We start from the raw sequence: 20,132 nt of genomic DNA, 5'->3' as shown, positions 1-20,132 counted from the left end.
CAGGGAGAAAAAATATAGTTGCTTTTCGTTGTTGTTGCTTTTCAGTTTAAATTTTTTTTCTTTTTGTTGGTTTTTTTTTCTTTTTAAAGAATCTCACACCTGATATTCCACGTTCCATCCATTTCGGTTCACCAAGGGCAATGAAGAAATTCTCTTGCCTTTCGTATTCCTCCTCATCTACTATTTTAACCCTTATGGTTTTCCTGTAGGGACAACAAGAGAGAGAGTGTGTGTCGAGTGGGTCAGCAATTGGATGGTCACTTGGAGCACAGCCTTTAAAATTATCCCCCATCACTCTTGGCGCATGCAGCCCAGTCCCGTCGTGGTGGCTTTGACAGGACTATGGTGGATTGTATTGTTCTTGTATTTAAAAAATGGTCTTAGCTTTTCTTGTCTCCTTGGTCATAGTTGTTCTTATGAGTGAGAGGGAAAGGGAGCCAGGAGGCAAAGAAAAGTGGGCAAAGGAAGGGATCCAAGAGGATGGCGAGGGGATGGGAAGGGCGAAGGGGTTGAGGGTGGGGAGGAGTCATTTTAAATTCTGCTGATGGTTAGTAGGAAGTGAGCTGGGTAGCACATTCCACTGGGTGTCACATGGTAACAGTGGCATTTCTTTGGGCAGCAGGTAAACTATTGGCCCATTGGGAATGGCCCAGGCCCCTTCTACAACAGGAAATATGTCAACAGCACCTGGATAGGAACTTCTTTCCCTTCCTTGTGTCTATACCTACTGCCTATGTGAGCTTCATAAAGAAAAATCTAAAAGGAAAGTATGCATAAGAAAGGGAAATGAGAGAGAGAGAGAGAGTGAAAGCAAGGAAGGCAGAATTCTATGATCTCATAGAGCTTCCACAGTGGAAATGAAAATAAGTATGCTTTAACTACTACATGATATAGGGCTCCTTTAATATTTATAGCTGATGTACTCATGGGAAAGTGTGAAGAAAATGATGTAAATCATTAAATTTTAGATCACCTTTGAACTTCTCTCATATCAGAGTAACATGTACCAAGGCTGGCTTCCTTCAATGCTGATTATCAAGGGCCCAGGGGACAAGGTGATGGAGGTTTCTATTCACTTCTGAGTATCTTAACAAAGCACTGTGTCTTTTAGAAACAAATCACGAAGGAATATAAGTAAGTTTTCTTGAAAATCGCTCCCCTCCAAAGACTGGCATGAGGCTGGCTCAGGCCTATCGTTACTGGAGAAGTTGCCATGTGGGCTTGGATCTCCCTAGGTCCTTCTCCTGGTCTTCCATGGAGCCACAGTGGGGTTGATGGGTCCCCATAGTGAGCCCTGATCTCTCTCTCTCGCTGGCCTAGAACCCAAATGCTTTCTAAAGGTCAAAGAAGTGCTACCAAACAATAGCCTAAAATGTCTAATCAAAGCTTCTGATGGCCCTATGCCATTCTAAAGACAGGACCACCCTTACTATCTACGAAGTGGTGGGCTGATCTGAATTGTTTTGTAAGGCTTAGGACTTGCTGGGGTGTGTGTGTGTGTGCGTGTGTGTGTGTGCATGTGTGTGTGTGTTCTACAAGTACATTTTTTGATCACCTTCCTAGCACATTTTTGGACACCTTGCTCAGTGTCCCAAAAGACAAAACTCACTGATTGCCAAAGAGCATTTTCTCGGAATTTCTTTCCAGGCCCCAGACCCCGGGGCTGTCCCCGAGGTGTGAGCCTGGCCTGTTTTCCCACTGCAGGGACTCTGCTGTGGGATGGGAACTGGCTGCTTGGCAACCATGTGCATGGCCTGGAGGGACATGATCAACAGCTCTGCCAGGGAAGAACACAGATTCATCTACACAGAACAGGACTGTCTGACTTGCCTGTCAGAGAGTCTATGGGGTATGTGGCATCACTTAAGTTGAAGACAAAAGCTCCCTTTACTCTGAGAAGTCCTGTGACTTCTTGAAGAAGCTTTGACTCAGGTCAGAATCTTCTTTCCCACTATTGTAACCCACATGCCTTCATATGTAGACACTCCTCACAGGGAGTACTGTGAGTAGGTCTTTGACCTAGACCTGAAATTCAAACCTGTACTTTCAGACCAATCAAGGTCAGAGAGAAAAACACCTGGATAGCAGGGATATGACACATAAAGACAGCTCCTAAGGCTTGCTTTGGGGAGTGGGATAAACCACAAACAGAACCCAAATCTAAATACATTGATTCTCAATGCCCAGGGATTGAAAGCTTAGCCCTGAGAATAGCTGTCTCATGGAAATCTGTGCTGAGAGCCTGGGGGTGTCTATAAGGGCTGCCCTCCCACCTGGCACTGTGGTATCTGGTCTTTTCCTTTCCTGTATGTTAAGCCATTCAGGAGAAGACGACTCATATGTAACACTCTCAGAGGTGTGGCGCTCCCCTCTCTCTCTCCCTCCCTCTCTCTCTCTTTCTTTCTCTCTCTCTGTTTTCCCCCCAAATCCATTTCCCCATCTTACAAAATTTACCATTGGCTCTTGAGCAGTCCCTCTTATAGATACCATGTGACAGACTGGCAGATGTTAGGACACAGCTGGGAGCAAAGAGAGGAGAGGAAGAGAGGAAAAGAGATAACAAGAACAGAAACAAGAGAAAGTGAACCAGAGAGGTAGAAGAAAGGGGAGGAGAAGGAGACAAACAGATTGGAGAAAGAAAGAAACAGAAGAGGAGAGAAGAATGTCAATGTTAGTGGGGAGGACAGGGTACTACACCTTTCTGAAAACTCATATCCACCATGCGGGGACCCATCATCTCAATGAAGTAATTCTTGTTTTTCTCATACGCCTCATCATCAATTACCTTGATGTGAATTGTTTTGCTGTGGATGGAAAAATAAGTATCATAAGCAGGAACAGAGTGGCAGGGGGAGGGGGACAAGCCAGCCAGAAGAAACAGGAAGAGAAGGAAACAGTGAAAAGGTCCAGAAAGGTCATAGTTCGCCCCAACATCACAGAGGCATGAAGGAGAGGGGCTGCCCCAATCCCCTTCCAGCCTCACTGGGCTCCTCCTGGGCTTCGTGTGACTTCATGAACAACCTGAGGGCTGGAAAAAGCACAGGCTTTACAAAGGTTCTAGGTTCTGATCCTGGATTTGCTATGTGACCTTGGACACTTGAACTGGTGCACACACAGGCTGAATAATGATGACCTGATCCCAGGGCAGTTCCAGAGCAAAGAAATAATATACATGTAATGGCTCAGGCATTTAGGTCCCCCATGTTTGCTTGCACATCCTTCTTGCTTTGGGGACAAGGGAGAATTTAAAATTTTTTTATTTTTGACTTTAAAAATCAGCTAATGTTGATCTGAAAGCTTTATTTATAGGAAAAGGGGAGGGAGAGAGAGGGGACTTGGCCTTTGGGAGTCTTGCCTGAAAATAGTCAAACTTCTCCCTTTCTTTGGGGCAGTGACTACCACAGGCAGGCCAGGAAGGCCATTTGGCTGGAGTTGCACATTCTGATAATTCACAATGGGCCTCAAAACCTACTGAGGCTCTCTCCAAATGGGTGCCTGCAGTCACGGGGATGCACTGACCAGACCCCATTAGCTCTGGGGCATTAGCTCTGAATTGTGATTAGCTCACAGTGATACTGTGACTAGCACAACATTGTTTTTGTGTTATGTTGTTCTTTATTAAAAATGTTATTTTGTTCATTTAAACACTAAAAAATATAAACCAATTTTAGTAACTCTGTTTTGTATTTCTTTATTTTTTTAAAAATATTACTAGGAGCTTTAAAAACCAAGACAGATCTGGGCCAGCTCTTCCAACCTCTGTTTGATGATGGGGATATTTGAGGACTAGACCCCAGTGAGGATGTTTAGGTCTGTCCCCGGGGGTGTGAAACATTGTTCAACATGGGTAGGCATGGAGCTCAGTCTCCCCTAAGCAGTGGGAAAGAAGGAACCCACAAAGAAGTCCTGTTTCGCTGTCTGTGGGCATGCCCCTTTCAGACTCAGAGACCTGGTCTTTGTTCAGGAGGCTAAGGCCTTCAGCTCCTCCCATTATTCTTTGTTCTAAAGTAGGAATATCTTCACTTTCTGACTTGGGATGACCTCTCTGCTCTTCTGAGCTTTTATAAATCACCATTAGAGCCGGGCATCTACAGAACTTCCTTTGTCCACACTGTTGATTCTGTAGAAGTAGCTGTGGGTCCTGTGCTGCTGAAGTGAGTGTAATAGCAGTTACTAACACACCCTAGACCCTGGGGCCCAGTGCTTCAAAAACAAAGACTCCATACCCTCATCACTGGCCACACCCACTCCAGTCACAGAAACCCCATAGAAAGGTGAGTGTTCAACCTCCAAAAGGCCATAACACTTGGCCTTCCTTCCTCCAGAGCAGTGGCATTGGTAATGGAGACTGATGTCTGGGGTCCAATTTGGCCCCCACCTCTCATTAACTGAGTGACCTTGGGCAACTTGCTAAAGCTCTCCAAGTCTCATTTGTGAAGTGGAATACCAGTACCTCATCATAGCATGCTTTAAAAAGGTCATGTGTGGGAAGTGCTTGACTGGGTTCATATGCCCTAGTAATTGTTTAATAAATAGCAATCACTATTATTGAGAGTAGTATAACCTGGTTGATGGCTGGAGAGTAATATATAAGGGAATCATCATTTCTAGTCAATAAGTCAAAAACTAAGGGGAAGTCAATAAATAGTACTGGTGACCCAAGATATGGCATGGGCTGGAAATAGATAGTAGGTCAAGAAAGAATTGGATAAAACAGGATGCTAGATACCAAATGGGTTGAAGGGCTTAGAATGGGAAGGATGGAAGCATGGAGAACAAGTCTCATAATCTCCCCCAATTTGGCCTTGTGCCCTTAGGCAGCAACAAGTTTTGGGCTGGAAGGATCACTTGCCATAAAACATAGGTTGACTTGTGCTTCGTGTGATGTTTTGATGAGATAAACAGAATAAGAGAAGCTACCATAGTGGAAGATAGGGAAATGAGGACAAACATTATGTAGTGACAAGAGGAATTGGGTTAGCTAGCTGGAACCACTTGTTGGAGGGTGTCACAAGTGGAGGAGGCAGGTGTGGGACTCACTCACTGAGATCATTAATGGGGAAGGCACCACACCTGTTTGAACATAAGGCGTCACCTTGCCGGGAGCCTAGAGCAGTCCCTCATTTTTCAACAGTTTTCAGCTCATGAAAACTGAGAAAGTTTTCAGTTCTGCTCAAGCTACAAATGAGGTCCAAGAACATTTAAATTTAGTCAGAGTCACCAGCCAGGTCTTGAGTTCTCTTTCCAAACTCACCCTTCCCCATTTCAGTCAATGGTACCATCTGCTATCAAATTGCTCAAGCCCCACCCAGACCTGTGTGGTTCAGTTGGTTGGGCATGGCCCTGAAAAGTGAAAGGTGGCCAGTATATTTCTCTTTCATATCAGTGTTTCTCTCCCTCTCTTTCTCCCTCCCTTCCCATCTCTAAAAATAAAATAAATAAAATCTTTTAAAAAAACTGCTCAAGCCCCAAACCTGGAATCACCCTTGATTCTTTCCTTCCCCTCATCGTTCTTCCTCCCCTGAGCCCACCTCCAACCCTAACCCATTTAATTTGCTACGGTTTATTCCTCTGCTATTAAGACCTGGATCAAAACACCATTAATTCTCCCTTGGACTTTGCAATAGCCTCCTAACGGATTTTCCTGCTCCCGCCTTTGCCCTTTACCTGCAAACCCTTCCCTGCATAACAACCAAGGCTACCTATTAAAAATGCAACCCCTATAATTGGATAAATATATTGGGTTGGCCAAAAAGTTAATTTGTTTTTTTCCGTAAGATGGCTCTAGAAGCACTTAGTTGTCTTTAAGTTCATTCAAAACAATTTTGTTAGATTGTACTGTGACAGCTGTCACATCAGCATACTTAAAAAAACTTATTGAAATTGGTGAATTTTTATGTAGCCATTTAATATTAAAGACCAGAGAAAATATGCAATACTCTCAGTATATTATGCTTTATTTCAAGAAAGATAAAAACACAACTGAAAAAAGTTGCGCAGTGTATGAAGGAGGTGCTATGATATATGATTGAACGTGTCAAAAGTGGTTTGCAAAGTTTCATGCTAGAGCTTTCTTGCTGGACGATGCTCTATGGTCTGGCAGATGAGTTGAAGTTCATAGCGATCAAATCAAGACATTAACTGAGAACAACCAACATTATACCATGTGGGAGATAGCTGACATACTCAAAATATCCAAACCAGTAGTTACTGATGAAAATGAAAAATGTGCCTTTTATTCTACAGAAAAAACTAAACAGCTTTTTGGCCAGCCCAATATAATAAAATCCTTTCATGGTCTGCAGGATCTTGTATGCTACAGGTGCTGTTGACCCCACTGACTTCCTTCATAACATTCCCCTCTTGGTCTTTCTCTTTCTCAAATCAAGTGGGATGTCCTTTCCCTCTTAGGGCATGGTCCTTGCTGTTCTCCATGTCTGGGTCTGTGCTTTGCCTCACCTTTTGAGTCTCCACATATATTGCATTCCACCTCCTTGGAGAGGCCTTGCATGGCCACATGTCTCATGGATCACTTTCTTCCCCACCATTCCCCCATCTCTCTGCCATGGGTCACTTTCTATCCTGTCCCTTCTGCTCATTCCCTTCAGGGCACTAATCACAGACTGAAGTCAGCTGGTTAGTTTATGAATTACTTGTCTATAGTCTGTCTGCCCACATTAGACTGTGAGTGCCACATGGGCAGGAAACTTGTCTCCAATGTGCCACGTAGTCCTAGTGCCTGGTACAGAGGAGTCCCTCCCTCAATGATGACTTAGTGAGTGACTGACTAATCTTGAACTTCTAATACACTTGAGGCTTCATGAAATCAATCTTTGCCTTTTTGTAATAAAAATATAACTCATTGGTGCCAAAAAAGGGCCAAAAATATTTTGAAGGCTATTTTGATGGAATGCCTAAGGATTCTCAGTGAGACAAAGAGACTAGAATCCCAATGTCATTGAATTATATCCTCAGATTATTAGCCTACTTTATTTATCCAATCTGCAGAAGAGCTCTCCAACAAGCTGGGATCTAACTTGTGGGTTTAGGCTAGGTTTTGGGGACCCTATGTCTCTCCTATTCCCAATTCCTCCCTATGTCTCTCCTATTCCCAATTCCTCCTTCTGTCCCAGTGGCACTTACTAAATGGTCATGGGGTCAGCTTATCCCAAGCAGCTGCTCCTTGAGCCACTAATGCTTTCTGAGGTTCCAGGGACTGCCCCTGCTTCTCCTCTGAGCCTCCTGCTGAGGGAGGTGCAGCATTCCCAGCTGAGACTTGGCCATGCTGCTTGGGAAAGATGCTCCCAGGGACCTCCCACCAACAACCCGAAGGGATTAGAAAAGACATTGCTGAGCTGCCTGGATGGAACATTCCTTTGCATTGAAGCCAGCTAATTCCAAATCAGGCCTCTGGTCCTTGGGGTACTGCTAAGAGAAAAAGCTGCTCTTCAGCCACTGAGTTCCTCTAGGGTGAAAGGGGAGGAAGTGGTATTGATTTGTTGAATGGATGAATGAATATTAATTGGAGGAGAACCCTGTGAATTTCCCTTTATGTGACAAGGAGATATAAGATAATATATGCAGTTACATTATATTCAGCACAATGAGAACTTTCTTATTTCATGCTTATTTAAACTGTGAAACATACCTATTATTACTTCCCCTTTAAAGATGAGACAACAGACGCTCAGGGAAGCTAAGTCACTTGCCCTGAGTCATATTGCTAGTAAGCAGCAGAGCTGGGATTTTAGCATATATCTCCTATTACTCCTATAGCTGACTTCATACAAGCCAATGGACAAACTCTGGGTATCATTCCCAAGCTGTGGCCACAGTGAGGAACAACAGAACCCTTCCATTTAAATTCAGGCAGCACAGGCAGATTATAAGTGGATGAGCTGCACTGTGGTATGAGTACGTAGCTTCCTAACTCTGTGGCCTTCTCTTGCTAGAAATAATCTCTAAATAATCTCTGACTTGGTGAGATTATTCCTTCTTCATGATTCCTATTAAATAACTCTTCACCATATCAAGAAGGGCTCCTTTTCATCATTTCTAAATTTTTCCTGGCTGCTCCTGGCTGACCGAGGCTTATAAAGCTTCCTTGACCTAGGGCTGAAGAACAGAGCTGGTTTTTAGCCTTTCCACAGGAGCCTTCAGTAGCCTCACATCTCTGTGTTTGGTTCTTTTTTTTTAGTCTTTAGCTTCCCAGTTGGGCATCAGTGACTCCCATCTCTTCCCCGTGCAGGTTCTTGGCTCTGAACCAGGGCAGAAAAGCCCCTTCCACCACCAACCACGTCCTGACGGCCAAACACTGATACTGTCCCGCCCCTAAACCAACATTTGGAGAAAGGGTCTTTGTCTCATAAGAAGGCTTAGGATGCTTCAATCTATCTTCCCTTGGAAATAGAGCCCCTGAAAACAGTACCTCTCAAACTTTAGTATGTGTACATATCCCTTGGGGATCTTGTTAAAACGAAGATTCCAATTCAGCAGGTCTGGGGGCAGCCTGAGATTCTGCATTTCTAACAAGCATCCAGAGTTTGCCCATGCTGCTGGTCCAGGGCCCAAGACTCCTCGGAGAAGTCTCTCTGATTCTATTAAAAACTTGGGGGAAAAGGAGGCAGCTGCTCAAGTGCTATCATCAGTTGGAGAAAAATGGGGCTGGAATCAATGTGTAGCATTTCAATAATTAGGTCATTCTGCCACTACCTTTTCAGGGGGACACTGGAGTGCCCCAGAGTAGAGTGACAAGGATGATAAAGGGCCCCCAAACCAGGTTTTAAATGAATGTATTAATATTTATATAGTGCTTGCTTTGTGCCAGGCACCATTCTCTTTTGGCATTTTACTAATATTAATTTAATCTTCACAACAAACCTGTGAGGTGGCAACATGCCAGGCAAGGTGCTATTCTCTCTGCATATATTATCTCATTAAGTCTTCACCATAACCAGTGAGGTACATAGTATTTTTCTCCCCATCTTATAGATGAGGAACCAGAGGCCCAGAAAAGTTAAGAGACTTGCCCAAGATCATAGCGAAATAGGTGGCAGTGCTGGGATTTAAAATCAGACAGCGTGACTATAAAGATTGTGCTTCAAACCAGGATCTGAAATGTGGATCCTGAGGAAAGACTCTCCAGGGAGCTATGATACCCACTCCAAATGGTTCTGGGGCTGCCACAAGCACTGCTTCCAAAGCTCTGGGGCCATGGCAGCAAGGCTGGCTTCCATTCTATCACATTCCATCACATCAGTGAGGTGAACTGTCTAGTAAGGGAGGGATTGCCCCATTCCTGGTGGTATTAGAGAGCAAAATGATGACCATGCATGAAAATGGCCATAGAAAGGATTCTTGTGTGCTCTATGAGGTCAAATAGATGAACTACAAAGGTCTACACCCAGTGGCCTGCTGGTAAACCAGCTGTCTAGGGGGCGGGGGTAGCAACACTGATTTGGGTTATGTGCCTTCCATGGTGTCAGTTACTACCACTAGAGTCAATATTAAGTTACTAATCATTTTGACAACCAGTTTGAAAAATTCCTAAACACGTAACATTCAGCTCTTGTGAATGGGTAGGGACCACTTCCAATATACAACTGATGATGTCAGATTCTACTGCTGTGTCTGAGAGAGGTTCTGATGGGGAAAGGTAGTTCTAATTGATTTACAAATTATTTTACCACATGCTTGAGTTTGTTCAAAATGGGTAACCAATAAAGTAAGGTATTAATATGCTTATTCAAGCCAGCCTTTGAGGGAAAAAGGGTTCAAAGGTTTGGCTTTTGAAAGGAATATAGGTGGATGAGGAGGCTGTATTAGGTTGACTTTCTAGATTTCAGAATGTCTCACTAAACATGTTCTGCCCAACTCCCTGGAATCTGTGACTATGAGAAGCTATCACTCCCATGATATGTGATATGGTGTTATATGATGCAGCTGACCTTAAAACAGGGAGATAGTCCAGGTGGGCCTGATCTACTCACATGGACCCTAAAAAGCAGAGCTCTCTCCAGCTGAAGAAGACAGTGGAAGCTTGAGGGATTTGTGCATCAACCTCTTCAAAGCATAAGAAGGACATAACATGTTACTTCTGGTTTGAAGGTGGAGGTGTCTTGTGAGCAAGAGTATTGGCAGCCTGTAGGAGCACAGTGGTCCCTGGATGACAGACAGCAAGGAATAGGGCCTCTCAGATCTAGAGCCACCAGAGATAGGATCCTGCCAATAACCTTAATGAGCTCAGAATCAGATACTTTCTCAGAGCTCCCAGATAAGAGCCTAGCTGGCCAACATCTTGATTCTAGCCTTGAGCAGAGGACACTGCCACATCCTACCTGCGCTTCTGAGCTACAGACTGGGAGATAATAAATGGGCATTGTGCTCTGCCTCTAAGAGTACGACAATTTGTAACACGGCAATAGCCAACTAACATGGGGAGCTTATTTACTTTATGAAGTCAGGAACTCAGCCAGGTCATCTCTTGGAACTACTTACAGTAACTATCTTGTAATCAAAATTCTTTGTCCTGATGGCAAGGTCATTGCTAAGCCTAGTACAACACTGCTAAGCCTAGTATAATATCTTTGTGCAAGGTTGACAAAAGATACAGCCCTGGATATATACCACGCGGTACCACTTGGTATTTATCCACAGTGCTTTCCTCTGGCTTACATAACAAAATGTTAAGCTACAGGGCTAGGGACAGAGTGCACTGGCTGGATTTTAGCCTCCACTCAGGGGTCTTTATGCAGTGCACAACTTGCATAAGTGTAAGCAGCAGACCTGCTTAGCAGACTCTTTTGCCTGAGTGACTATCCACATACATGCCCAAACCAACAGGAATATGAGACAGGCTAAGGCAGAAAGATGAATTTCATCGAAGAACTTTCTACAAAAGTTGGGGGGGGGTGGATCAACTGGGTGAGAGGATGAGCAGGCAGGGAGGTACAAAGTAGGAGGGAAATGTATATGAGTACGTAGGGAGAAACATGATCGTTGGTCCTTTGGCATCTATTCTGGACTCTTTGGATGAGTCCTCTGCTGCTTGCAGCTTCTGCATGCCTCTGACTAGTTGGACTGATCAAAAAAAGCCCACAAGTATGTGGGTTCCCCTAAGCAAAATGTAAGAACATTTTGTCTCCACTAACAAATAAGATTTAAGTGCTGGGCATGTCCATGGAGGCACACCCATGTGTTTGAGGGCTTGATGCTGATTCTATCCATTCTGGAATGTTTGGGCTTATAAATGGGCACAGTAGCTCACCATCAACTCTTTGCTTTCCTAAATATCCCTTTTCCAAAAGCCTGGAGAGCTTCTTAGCTTCGGCTCAATGGAAAGGGGCATCCGAGACGACTGTGTGCCTACGGACCTAGACTCCACCACGTGGCTAGAGGCAAAGGAGCGTCAAAATCTCCAAAGGGGACACTCTGTTTCCCAAAGGTCAGGACAAAGTAAAGAAATTTTCAATTTTTTAAAAAGTTCATCTTCTAAAGCAGATACCCTTCCTTTTGAAGGTGGTCATACCTTACAGGACAGCTCTACAGAAAAGATTTTAAATGACAACTTTTTATCCTCTCCACCCTTTCATAGCAGATAAAGACTAAACCCTTCATCCTAGGAACTGGAAGCTCTCTGTAATGTCCATCATCCATCCATCCATCCATCCATCCATCTATCCAACCATCCATCCATCCTCCCTCCCACCAACCCTCTTGTTTTTCAGACACATGTTCCTGCTATCATGAAACTTCAATCTTGTGAGGTGAACATGTTTAGAAAGCATCACTTTTGACCCTCCCTTTAGTTTGCTTATACGGAATTTCCATGGGGTAGTGACTAATATTAAGTGCTAGGAAATTCAGTATCTCCATGGAAGAATCAACTTACTCATACACATGGGAACATTAATATGTTCATCCATTGTCTAACTATATTTTTCTGCTAATACAAGAGCACTCTCATTTCTTTAAGCCACAAAAAAGATTTCTCTTCCTCTTTGCTGCCCTATGGTTGAGCGTGCTTCACATTCCTGATTAAATGTGTATGCATGTGAGCGGGGGTATGATGGGGTGGGGTGAGGGTTGGGGAGCATTCCACTACACGTAAGAGGGAAAATCTGGCCTTCATGAACGTAGGCTCTGTAGGAGCCCTGCCTGTTATTTCCAAAGGGGAATTAAATTTTCAATCCCCACAGCAGTGGGCCTGTGCAGGTTTCAGCTCTATATGTGGCTCAGTTAATTACAGTTTTATCCAAGCCCCAAGTTTGCCCTGCTTATCACAATGCAGCTGGTGGGGGAGAGGGAGGGTGATTCACAGCTCCAATTCTCTCCCTCTTCTAGGTCAAGGGGGGGAATTTAAAAAACCCATCAATGGTCTTGGAATAAACAGTTTTGATATACGAAGTTGTTAAATTCCCTTCTTAGAAAGGCAGTGAGAATAATCTATAAAATCATTTTACTTAACAGTGTGTCTGCTCCCAGCACTGAAGAGAACAAATGGCCGGTTATCTGACTCAGTGTTGGAGATGTTGGGTCTCTCTGTCTTGCTTTCTCTCTCTGCTGGGGATCTCATTTTTTTTTTAAGGATGATTTTGATCCATGCAGAAACGAGAGAAGTTTGTACTATCAGCACGAAACTTCAGGTTGGAGAAAAAGCTGGCTCCTAAGGACCTGGGTCAAACACAGTCAGTGCTCCTGCCTTCCACCTCAACTCCCTGTCCACTGGAGCAGTTTTAAAGCCCATATCTCTGGAGTATTCTTCCAGGGACTAGCCAGTCCGGGAAAGGTTATTGTCCCTGGGCTGGGTGGAGAAACCCTTTCAATTAGAGAATTAACAACATGGAAGATTAGCTGATTCTACAGACACACTTTTGACCGAATCAGTCGGGGACTACACCGAGCCCCAGCTGCAGCCCTGCACAAATGCAGTGGGCTCCATTCACACACCAGTCAACGGGATGCTTCACAGGGGGAGCACAGTGCAGTGGCCCTGGCTGCGAGGACAGCATATGAATCGCCTGTCAGCCATCATTACCATTTGGGGTGTATTGTTTTGTGGGTCCCAATGGATTTGTCAAAAATTTCTGCCTATGAGACTTCTCAATGATATGTTTTCTGGTTCAGATTTCTTCCCTTCTTCTACCAGCCAGATGGCAAGTTCTTGTTCTGCACTACCCAGAGACAAAATAGGGCCCGGGCTGTGAAGGGCTGGAGCCAGCGGCACTGAGCCCCAGTCCCCGTTCAGCTGCACGGGTGCTGAGTGCTGTATCCTGCGCTCTAATGTACAGAGAGCCGGGCCTACTGCTGGCTCCACAGAAGTTGGTGATTTGGGCAGGAACACAGGAGGCAAACTTCCTAGGGAATAGAGTCTAAAAACAGAAGCCCAGATTTTCACAAAGGTGAGAGGGATGGCAATTCTATTTGCTTCATATTCTGAAGGTCTGAAGTTCTGATGGTCAATAGGGCCAGGCCCAGGGTGAGGCAAGTGAGGCATCTGTGCAAGATGTAAGGGTACACTGGATAATGCAGCAACCTGGACAGATACCACTTTAATGCAATCTTTTTAAAATGTAATATTTTTTAAAACTGCATGAAATCCAGGATGAATGAGATGTCAAAATTTTTTTTTATTTAATTCTTGTTCAAGTACAGTTTTCTGTCTTATATTCCTAGCCCTGCCCCCCTCCCCAGTGCTCCCCACCTCCCTCGCATTTCCGCTCCCCCACCTTAGTTATTGTCCATGTGTCCTTTATACTTGTTCATGTGAGTCCTTCCCCTTTCCCCTGTGATTCTCTCCCCGCTCCCCTCTGGTCCCTGTCAGCCTGTTCTGTATTTCAGTCTCTTTGGTCATATTTTGCTTGCTTGTTTGTTTTGTTGTTTAGACAAAGCCCAAGCCTATAAGCTGCCTGACTCACTGTGCCCTAACCCTAATCCACTGTAAGGTCATTTGGTGCTTGTATGACGGAGTGGATGAGAGACTTGAAGGCAGCAGAGCAGAGTCTGAGTTCTGCTGTTGCTTCTGTCCTGTTGCCTTCTCCACCCTCCGCCCACCCTGAGCCTGTACAAGGAGGACCAGAGGCCTTATTCCTTTACTAGTATTTTTGTGAGCAATGGTATCAGCAAAAACCCCAAACCTTTATTTTTGGAAACTGCAGATCTTACTGAATTCTTTGTGTGTGTATACATGTATATATGAGTGTGTATATGTGTCTGAGTGTTTGTGTCCCTGAGTGTCTGTCTGTGTCTCTGTGTGCACATATCCCTGTGTGTGTTGGGAGTGTGAGAGAGAGATGTAAGTAGGGCAGCAAGACCTCTGGAGCAGACCCCACAAGCCAGCCAACTCTCCCAGCCTTTCAGAGTCCATCCCTTCATTGCTGCTCCCACCCCCACCAGAGGGGGAACCCTCCCTCTTGCAACAGGCAGATCTCTCTATTTTCAGACAATAGGGTGTAGATGAGGAGGGTGGAATGTCTTCTCTGAGGCTACTACTCTTGAGCTGTGCTCTGGACAGATGGCAGTCAGTCCTCTGTGGCCCTAGCTTCTGCTTCTCTGGCGTCGTCAGTCAGGTGTGGTCCCCCTTCCTCTCTGCCACTCCACCCTGCTCTAACCATGGTCACCTCTGCCATGGCCCCTGCAATAGCCCCCTCTTCTGGCTCCCTGCTTCCATTTCTTTAGCCCTTTTACAATCCATTCCCCTCTTGACAGCTGGAGTGCTTTTAATATTTTTTAAAGAAAATGAAAACATACTAGACCCCTACTTGAGCCCACAGTAGGTTCCCATTGCACTTAGAATAAAAGTTAAACAGTATAATCTAGCCCAGGAGTTCTGAAACTTCAGGTCACTCACTGTCATTCAGAGGGTTTGATAAAACACAGCATGCTGGGCCCCTCCCCAGAGTTTCTGATATCCAAGGAGGTCTGGGCGGGTGGGCGGAGGGTTTGCATTTCAAACAAGTTCTCTGGGGATACTGATGTTGCTGGTCTAGGCTCACCCTCAGAAACTGATCAAGCCTGCCAGGCTCAGCATGGCTAGCCCCCAGCACACCTTCTACCATTTTTCCTCCATTCCCACTGCCCTGGCTGTATCTGCCTTCTCTCTTGTTTTCTTAAAGGCATCGACCTCATTCCTGCTTCAGGGCTTTTGCACTAGCTGTCTCCTTTGTCTGGAACTTTCCTCCTCCAGATAGTCTTTTCTCCAGCTCTTTTGAAAATGTCTCAGCTTACGTGTTACTTTCTTGTCCACCCAACCTGATTGGCTCTCTAACTACTCTGTTTGGTTTCAGGACCCTGAAATCACCCTGTTTGGTTTCACCTTGTATATCTTTTTATCTGTGTACGGTGACCGGAACACAGCCTCCCCTACCTCGGAAACCAGGGCTTCTCTTTTCCCAGCACATGAACAGTCTCTGGCATATAGGCAGCTCCCAATAATGCATGTTTGTTCAATGAATGAATGAATGAATGAATGAGTGGCAAAGCCAGAATTTAACCCAGGCACTGCCTGCAGAACCCAACTTAACATTTAATATGTGATTATACTGGTGGAATGCTGTCTGTGTCAGACCCGGGGCTGGTCTCCTCCACTCCCTTCTTGCCCATACTCTTCAGAGCATTGTAACTGGGCTACTCTTATGAAAAGACCACTTTAATTGCTCCCTTCTCCCTTCCCAAACAAGTCTAAGCTCCTTTGGCCTTCACAACATGCGTGAAAGCAGTCACCAGCCAGAACCTGGCTCTGCCATCACTTTAGTTATTCAGTCATGGCTCCAGGTAAGCTTATTCTCCATTGTTGTTTCTGGTGTCTGATGCCATACAAATAATTATCTGTTCTGTCATTTAGTGGTGACGAGCATGGGCCCTAGGGTCAGAAATAGCTGGCTTCAGTACTTAAAGAATTTTAGGACTTTTGGCAAATTATTTAATTTCTATGAACTTCAGTTTCCTTATCTAAAGGTGGGTGCAATAATTAAACCTATCTCACAGGGTTTTGAGAGGATTAAATGAGACAATGCAAGTAAAATTCATAGCACAGCAACTGGGATATAATAAGCAGCCATACAGAGAAAGACAAACACCATGTGCTCTCACCTATATATGGGGAAAAAAGCACCTAATAGATACAAAGAACAGACTGAGGGTTGCCAGAGGCGAGGGGTAAGGAATGGGCAAAACAAGTGAAGGAGGTCAAAAGGTCCAAACTTCCTAATAAGTCCTGGGATGTAGTGTACAGCGTGGTGACCACAGTTAGTAACACCGTTATTGCATATTTGGAAGATGCTAAGCAAGTAGATCTTAAAAGTTCTCATCACAAGAAAAAAAATGTACCTATGTGTAATGATGAACTTTAACTAGACTTACTGTACTTATGACTTCACAATATCTACTTATATCAAGTCATTGTGTTATATAACTGAAATATGTTACCAGTCAATTATAGCTCAATTAAATAGATGAACATTAAAAAATAAGCAGTCATAAACATCACTTACTTTGACAATAGTCTCTTGTTTAAGTTGCAACTAGAGCAACCAAGAAAAGTTTCTTTCCCCAGTTTCCACCAAAGGGTCAGAAAGAGGGTGAGGTAGTTGGGAGTTTGCCAAGTGCTGGTTTGGAACCAGGCAGGAAAATTTCTGAACTCCATGGTTAAGCCTGAGGAAGAATTACAGACAAAGGGGTATGCCTGAAGAGGAGGGTTTGCATTTCCTCAATAATATTCCTTGTTTTCCTATTACTGCAAATTGACCTTGGCTTGTCTCTGGGAAGTCTGTTTAGAAATGGGGATTATCTTTTCCTGCACCTGCTGCCCTAGTGTTAGCTGCATGCCTTTCAGAGGATAACCTTCCCTACTATCCAACACTGCTCTTTGTTCTTTCCCAGGATCGGAGCTCCGAGGGTGGGGGCAAAGGCAGTTTATTTACATATTTTCATTCCATTGGTTAGAAAAAGGCCTTCAAGAGTCCTGACTGATCTCCCTGGGAGTTTGTGTGGAAGAACCAATGGTACCAATTTGTCCTACCAAAGGCTCCTCAACCTTGGAGGAGTTCCCCGCCAGAGGTCAGGTAGGTAGGCACAGTATATGAATTTACTTCCTTTTACCCTGATCCTGGCTGCTCTTGTTGACAGATAAGCCCCCATTCACACCCTTTTGTTCCCCCAGAGATGCAAGAATCTGATTTAGTAGTCCCAATCAGTGGTGATTTCTCAAGCTCCTTTCCCACCCTGCCCTCACTTCAACCACTGCTACTGAGCTACACTTCCGTACTTTGTTGGCCAGACAAGGTGGAAAGAGTCTGTTTCCCTGACATAACACCCCATCTGCCCTTCCTCCAATTGCCACCTCTCAACCCCATTCAGAGCCAAAAGGTTTGTGGTCTATATTCATTGCAAGCGAGACACTTGCGTATTCTTGTCCTAGTGGTGGAAATAAAATTAGCTTGGGAAAGCCTGGGTTCACCAGGAAGCAATGACCAGCTGGCAGGAGCCAGCCCAGAATGCCTCTGGACCCTCAGTTAAAAACATGTTTGTTTATACAGCACATCTCTGGGCTGCTGCTGCCTTTCCGATGGCATCAGGGCATGTGACAGTCAGTCAGAGTTGCTCACCTGAAATGGAAAGCAGTGACACTCCAGGATGATAAAGAAAAACGTAATGACAGTGACAGTAATATAATACCTTTAAAATTCTACATCTGCCTGGAGGGCCTTTAATCAAGGATTTCAAAGCACATCCCCCAGATCTTGCCCGTTCATCTGTGCCACCTCCCTGGAAAAGAGCCGGCAGGTGGGTAGCAGAGCACTATAAATAGAGCACTGTATCATTATCTTTGATGGGAACACTATGTATTTAGACAGCATTTCTCTGAAGAGCTAAAGGGCTCCACACACATTCTATTATCTAATTCTACCTCATTCATCCAGCATCCCCTGGATTGTCTGCCTTGTAGGTAGTTTTGAAAAGCTTTGGGTCCACAGAAATTCACAGCTCTAATGCCAACTCCTCCCCTCCCACTCCTGCTTAATTCATAGGTGCTTCCCAGTGCAACTCCTGCTAACCCTAAGGAGCCAATACCATAGCATGACTCACCTTGTCTACATACCACACACTTGGTTTTACGGTGGTGACACCAAGGGCTATAGGAGAAAGCTACAAAACATTTCCTAACTGCCAGATTACATTTGGGTTTGGTTTGTTTGGTTGCAAAAGCTTCATTTGCATGGCTGTCAGATGGACCTCATGATTATTACGAAGATACAAGACAAGGAATTGGTTTACAGTCTGCACTGAGCATGCTAAGGTACTAATACTGTCTCTCTGCTCATCTTGAAAAGGCATGTTACCTTTAAAATGGACTGAGTGGACTTTTTCATTTATAAGAGCTTCTGTATTTCCTTTCCACTGATATCATCAGGGAGGTGATGTTCTTCTGTTTTGTACTTACAGTACATCTCACAGTTGTAAAGAGTCAATCAAGTGTGTAATTATTTCTTTATTTGTCTTCCTCACTGTACTGAACTCTACAAGGACTGAAGCTGTATTTGTTTTCATTGTCTCCATATCTCCAGATTTAAGCATGTGTCTGATACTTTCTAAAAATATTTGTTGAATGAATGAGAGAATGAGTGATGGTATGAATCACAGTGAGCACACTCTGGTTTCAAGTTTCTAATCATGCCATTTTAACGCATCGAAAGGGCCTCTGGTCCCACTGCATGTCATCCTGCAGTTTCACCAACAACGCCATTCATTCTCCTGACCCTTGGCCCTCACAGGGCACACAGAGGTTTCTTAGGTAGAAGCCATATATTTGCCCTCTCCTCCCTGTCCACACACCACTAGGCCTAGTCTCATCTAATAATTTAGTGGAGGTCTGGACTCAGCTTATTTATTTGACCTTCTCAAAAACCCAGCACCCCCAGCAAGCTCTCTCGCTTGCACATGTGTATGTGATATGGTAGGCAAAAACACAAACTCTTGGGTCCCAGAGATGTGAGTCAAAAGTCTGAGCTCTGTTGCTTACAGCTGTGTGACCTTGACCAAGTTCCTAGCTTCTCTGAGCTTCTGTGTCTTCAGCAGTAACATGGAGAAGATAGAGGGGCTAATTGAGAAGACACAAGCAGCAGGCTCAGTAAGTGACTGTTCCTTGTCCTTCTCTTCCGTCCTCGACCCTTCCTTGACTCATCCTCCCTCCTGGCTGCCACTCATCCTTTGGATGCTTCTAGCTGTCACCCTCTACATTCTAGGCTCCATGCTGGAAGTGTTGAGACTCAGACTATATTTAGATGCCTTAGCTCTTTTATTTTTTATACCACTGTGTTGCTATGGTGATGGTGGGGAGGGAAGTGGGAAAGGCAGCCTGAAAGGAAGGATGGAGCTCAGCCATGAAGATCAGTGGATCTGGCTAGGGACTGTGCCTGGTGAGCTGATGCTCTCTGAGGACCCTTGTCTGTGCATTCCATCAGGAGATGCCACCAGGAGATAGGAGGAGGCCCTGTCTAGTAGAGGCTCTTAAGAAAAAAGGAGATAAAGAGGCCTGACTGCTGAAAAGTGCTCACGCCTCTGGCCCCATCACACCCTTGGCTCCTGGAGCCTTCCTCAAATGATTTCTCTGTCAATAGCATCAGGAGATAGCAAATGGGGTTGGGTGGAGGAATGACTTTGTAATACTGGAGTTTGGAAGATGCTTAAAGCAGACTTCTTCCTGGGAAGAAACCGGGGAAACTCTTGTCTCACTCAGCTCTGAGGGCTTGGAGGAAGAAACAACAGGGCCCATTCGAGCCACATCATGGACCCATATCATCATGGATTCCATCCGTGGGAGAATCAAAGTTGCACCAGGGCAGAAAGAAAGAGAAGACCTTTATTCATGTGCAAAACTCCATACGCCCACTGAATTTGAATGTGGGTATGGCAGACTCAAAGCTGACAAGAACAACTTACACTGTAGAAATCTGGTGTTCCTAAAGCTGTTGTTCACACATCATTTCACTGAATCCTCAAAAGGGCCTGGTGAAGTAGAATTATCTTGACACAAGGAAATGACACAAGAGAAGCTGGGAACTTCCCCAAGGTCACACAGCTAGTAAAAGGCAGAGCATGGATTTGAACCCAGGCCACCTGGATTCCAAATCCAA

General features: G+C 44.7%; 1 protein-coding gene across 5 annotated transcripts in view; it reads right to left on the bottom strand.

The window, feature by feature from the left end:
* The window catches only part of SLC8A3 (solute carrier family 8 member A3), a 128,038-nt gene that overhangs the window by 15,671 nt on the left and 92,235 nt on the right, over nt 1-20,132 (bottom strand). For 3 of the 5 annotated variants that reach the window (XM_037031549.1, XM_037031547.1, XM_037031550.1), the window contains exon 3: nt 100-203. In XM_037031549.1, coding sequence (XP_036887444.1) covers nt 100-203 — 104 coding nt within the window. Of the gene's footprint in view, nt 1-99; nt 204-2,697; nt 2,805-20,132 lie in introns of all 5 variants that reach the window. The other 2 variants (XM_037031548.1, XM_037031546.1) reach the window with 1 other exon arrangement.

The sequence above is a fragment of the Sturnira hondurensis genome, unplaced genomic scaffold, assembly GCF_014824575.4.
Source record: "Sturnira hondurensis isolate 20B ecotype Veracruz unplaced genomic scaffold, ASM1482457v3 Scaffold0021143, whole genome shotgun sequence".
NCBI classification, from domain to species: domain Eukaryota; kingdom Metazoa; phylum Chordata; class Mammalia; order Chiroptera; family Phyllostomidae; genus Sturnira; species Sturnira hondurensis.
This window is presented reverse-complemented; position numbering and strand designations above follow the sequence as displayed.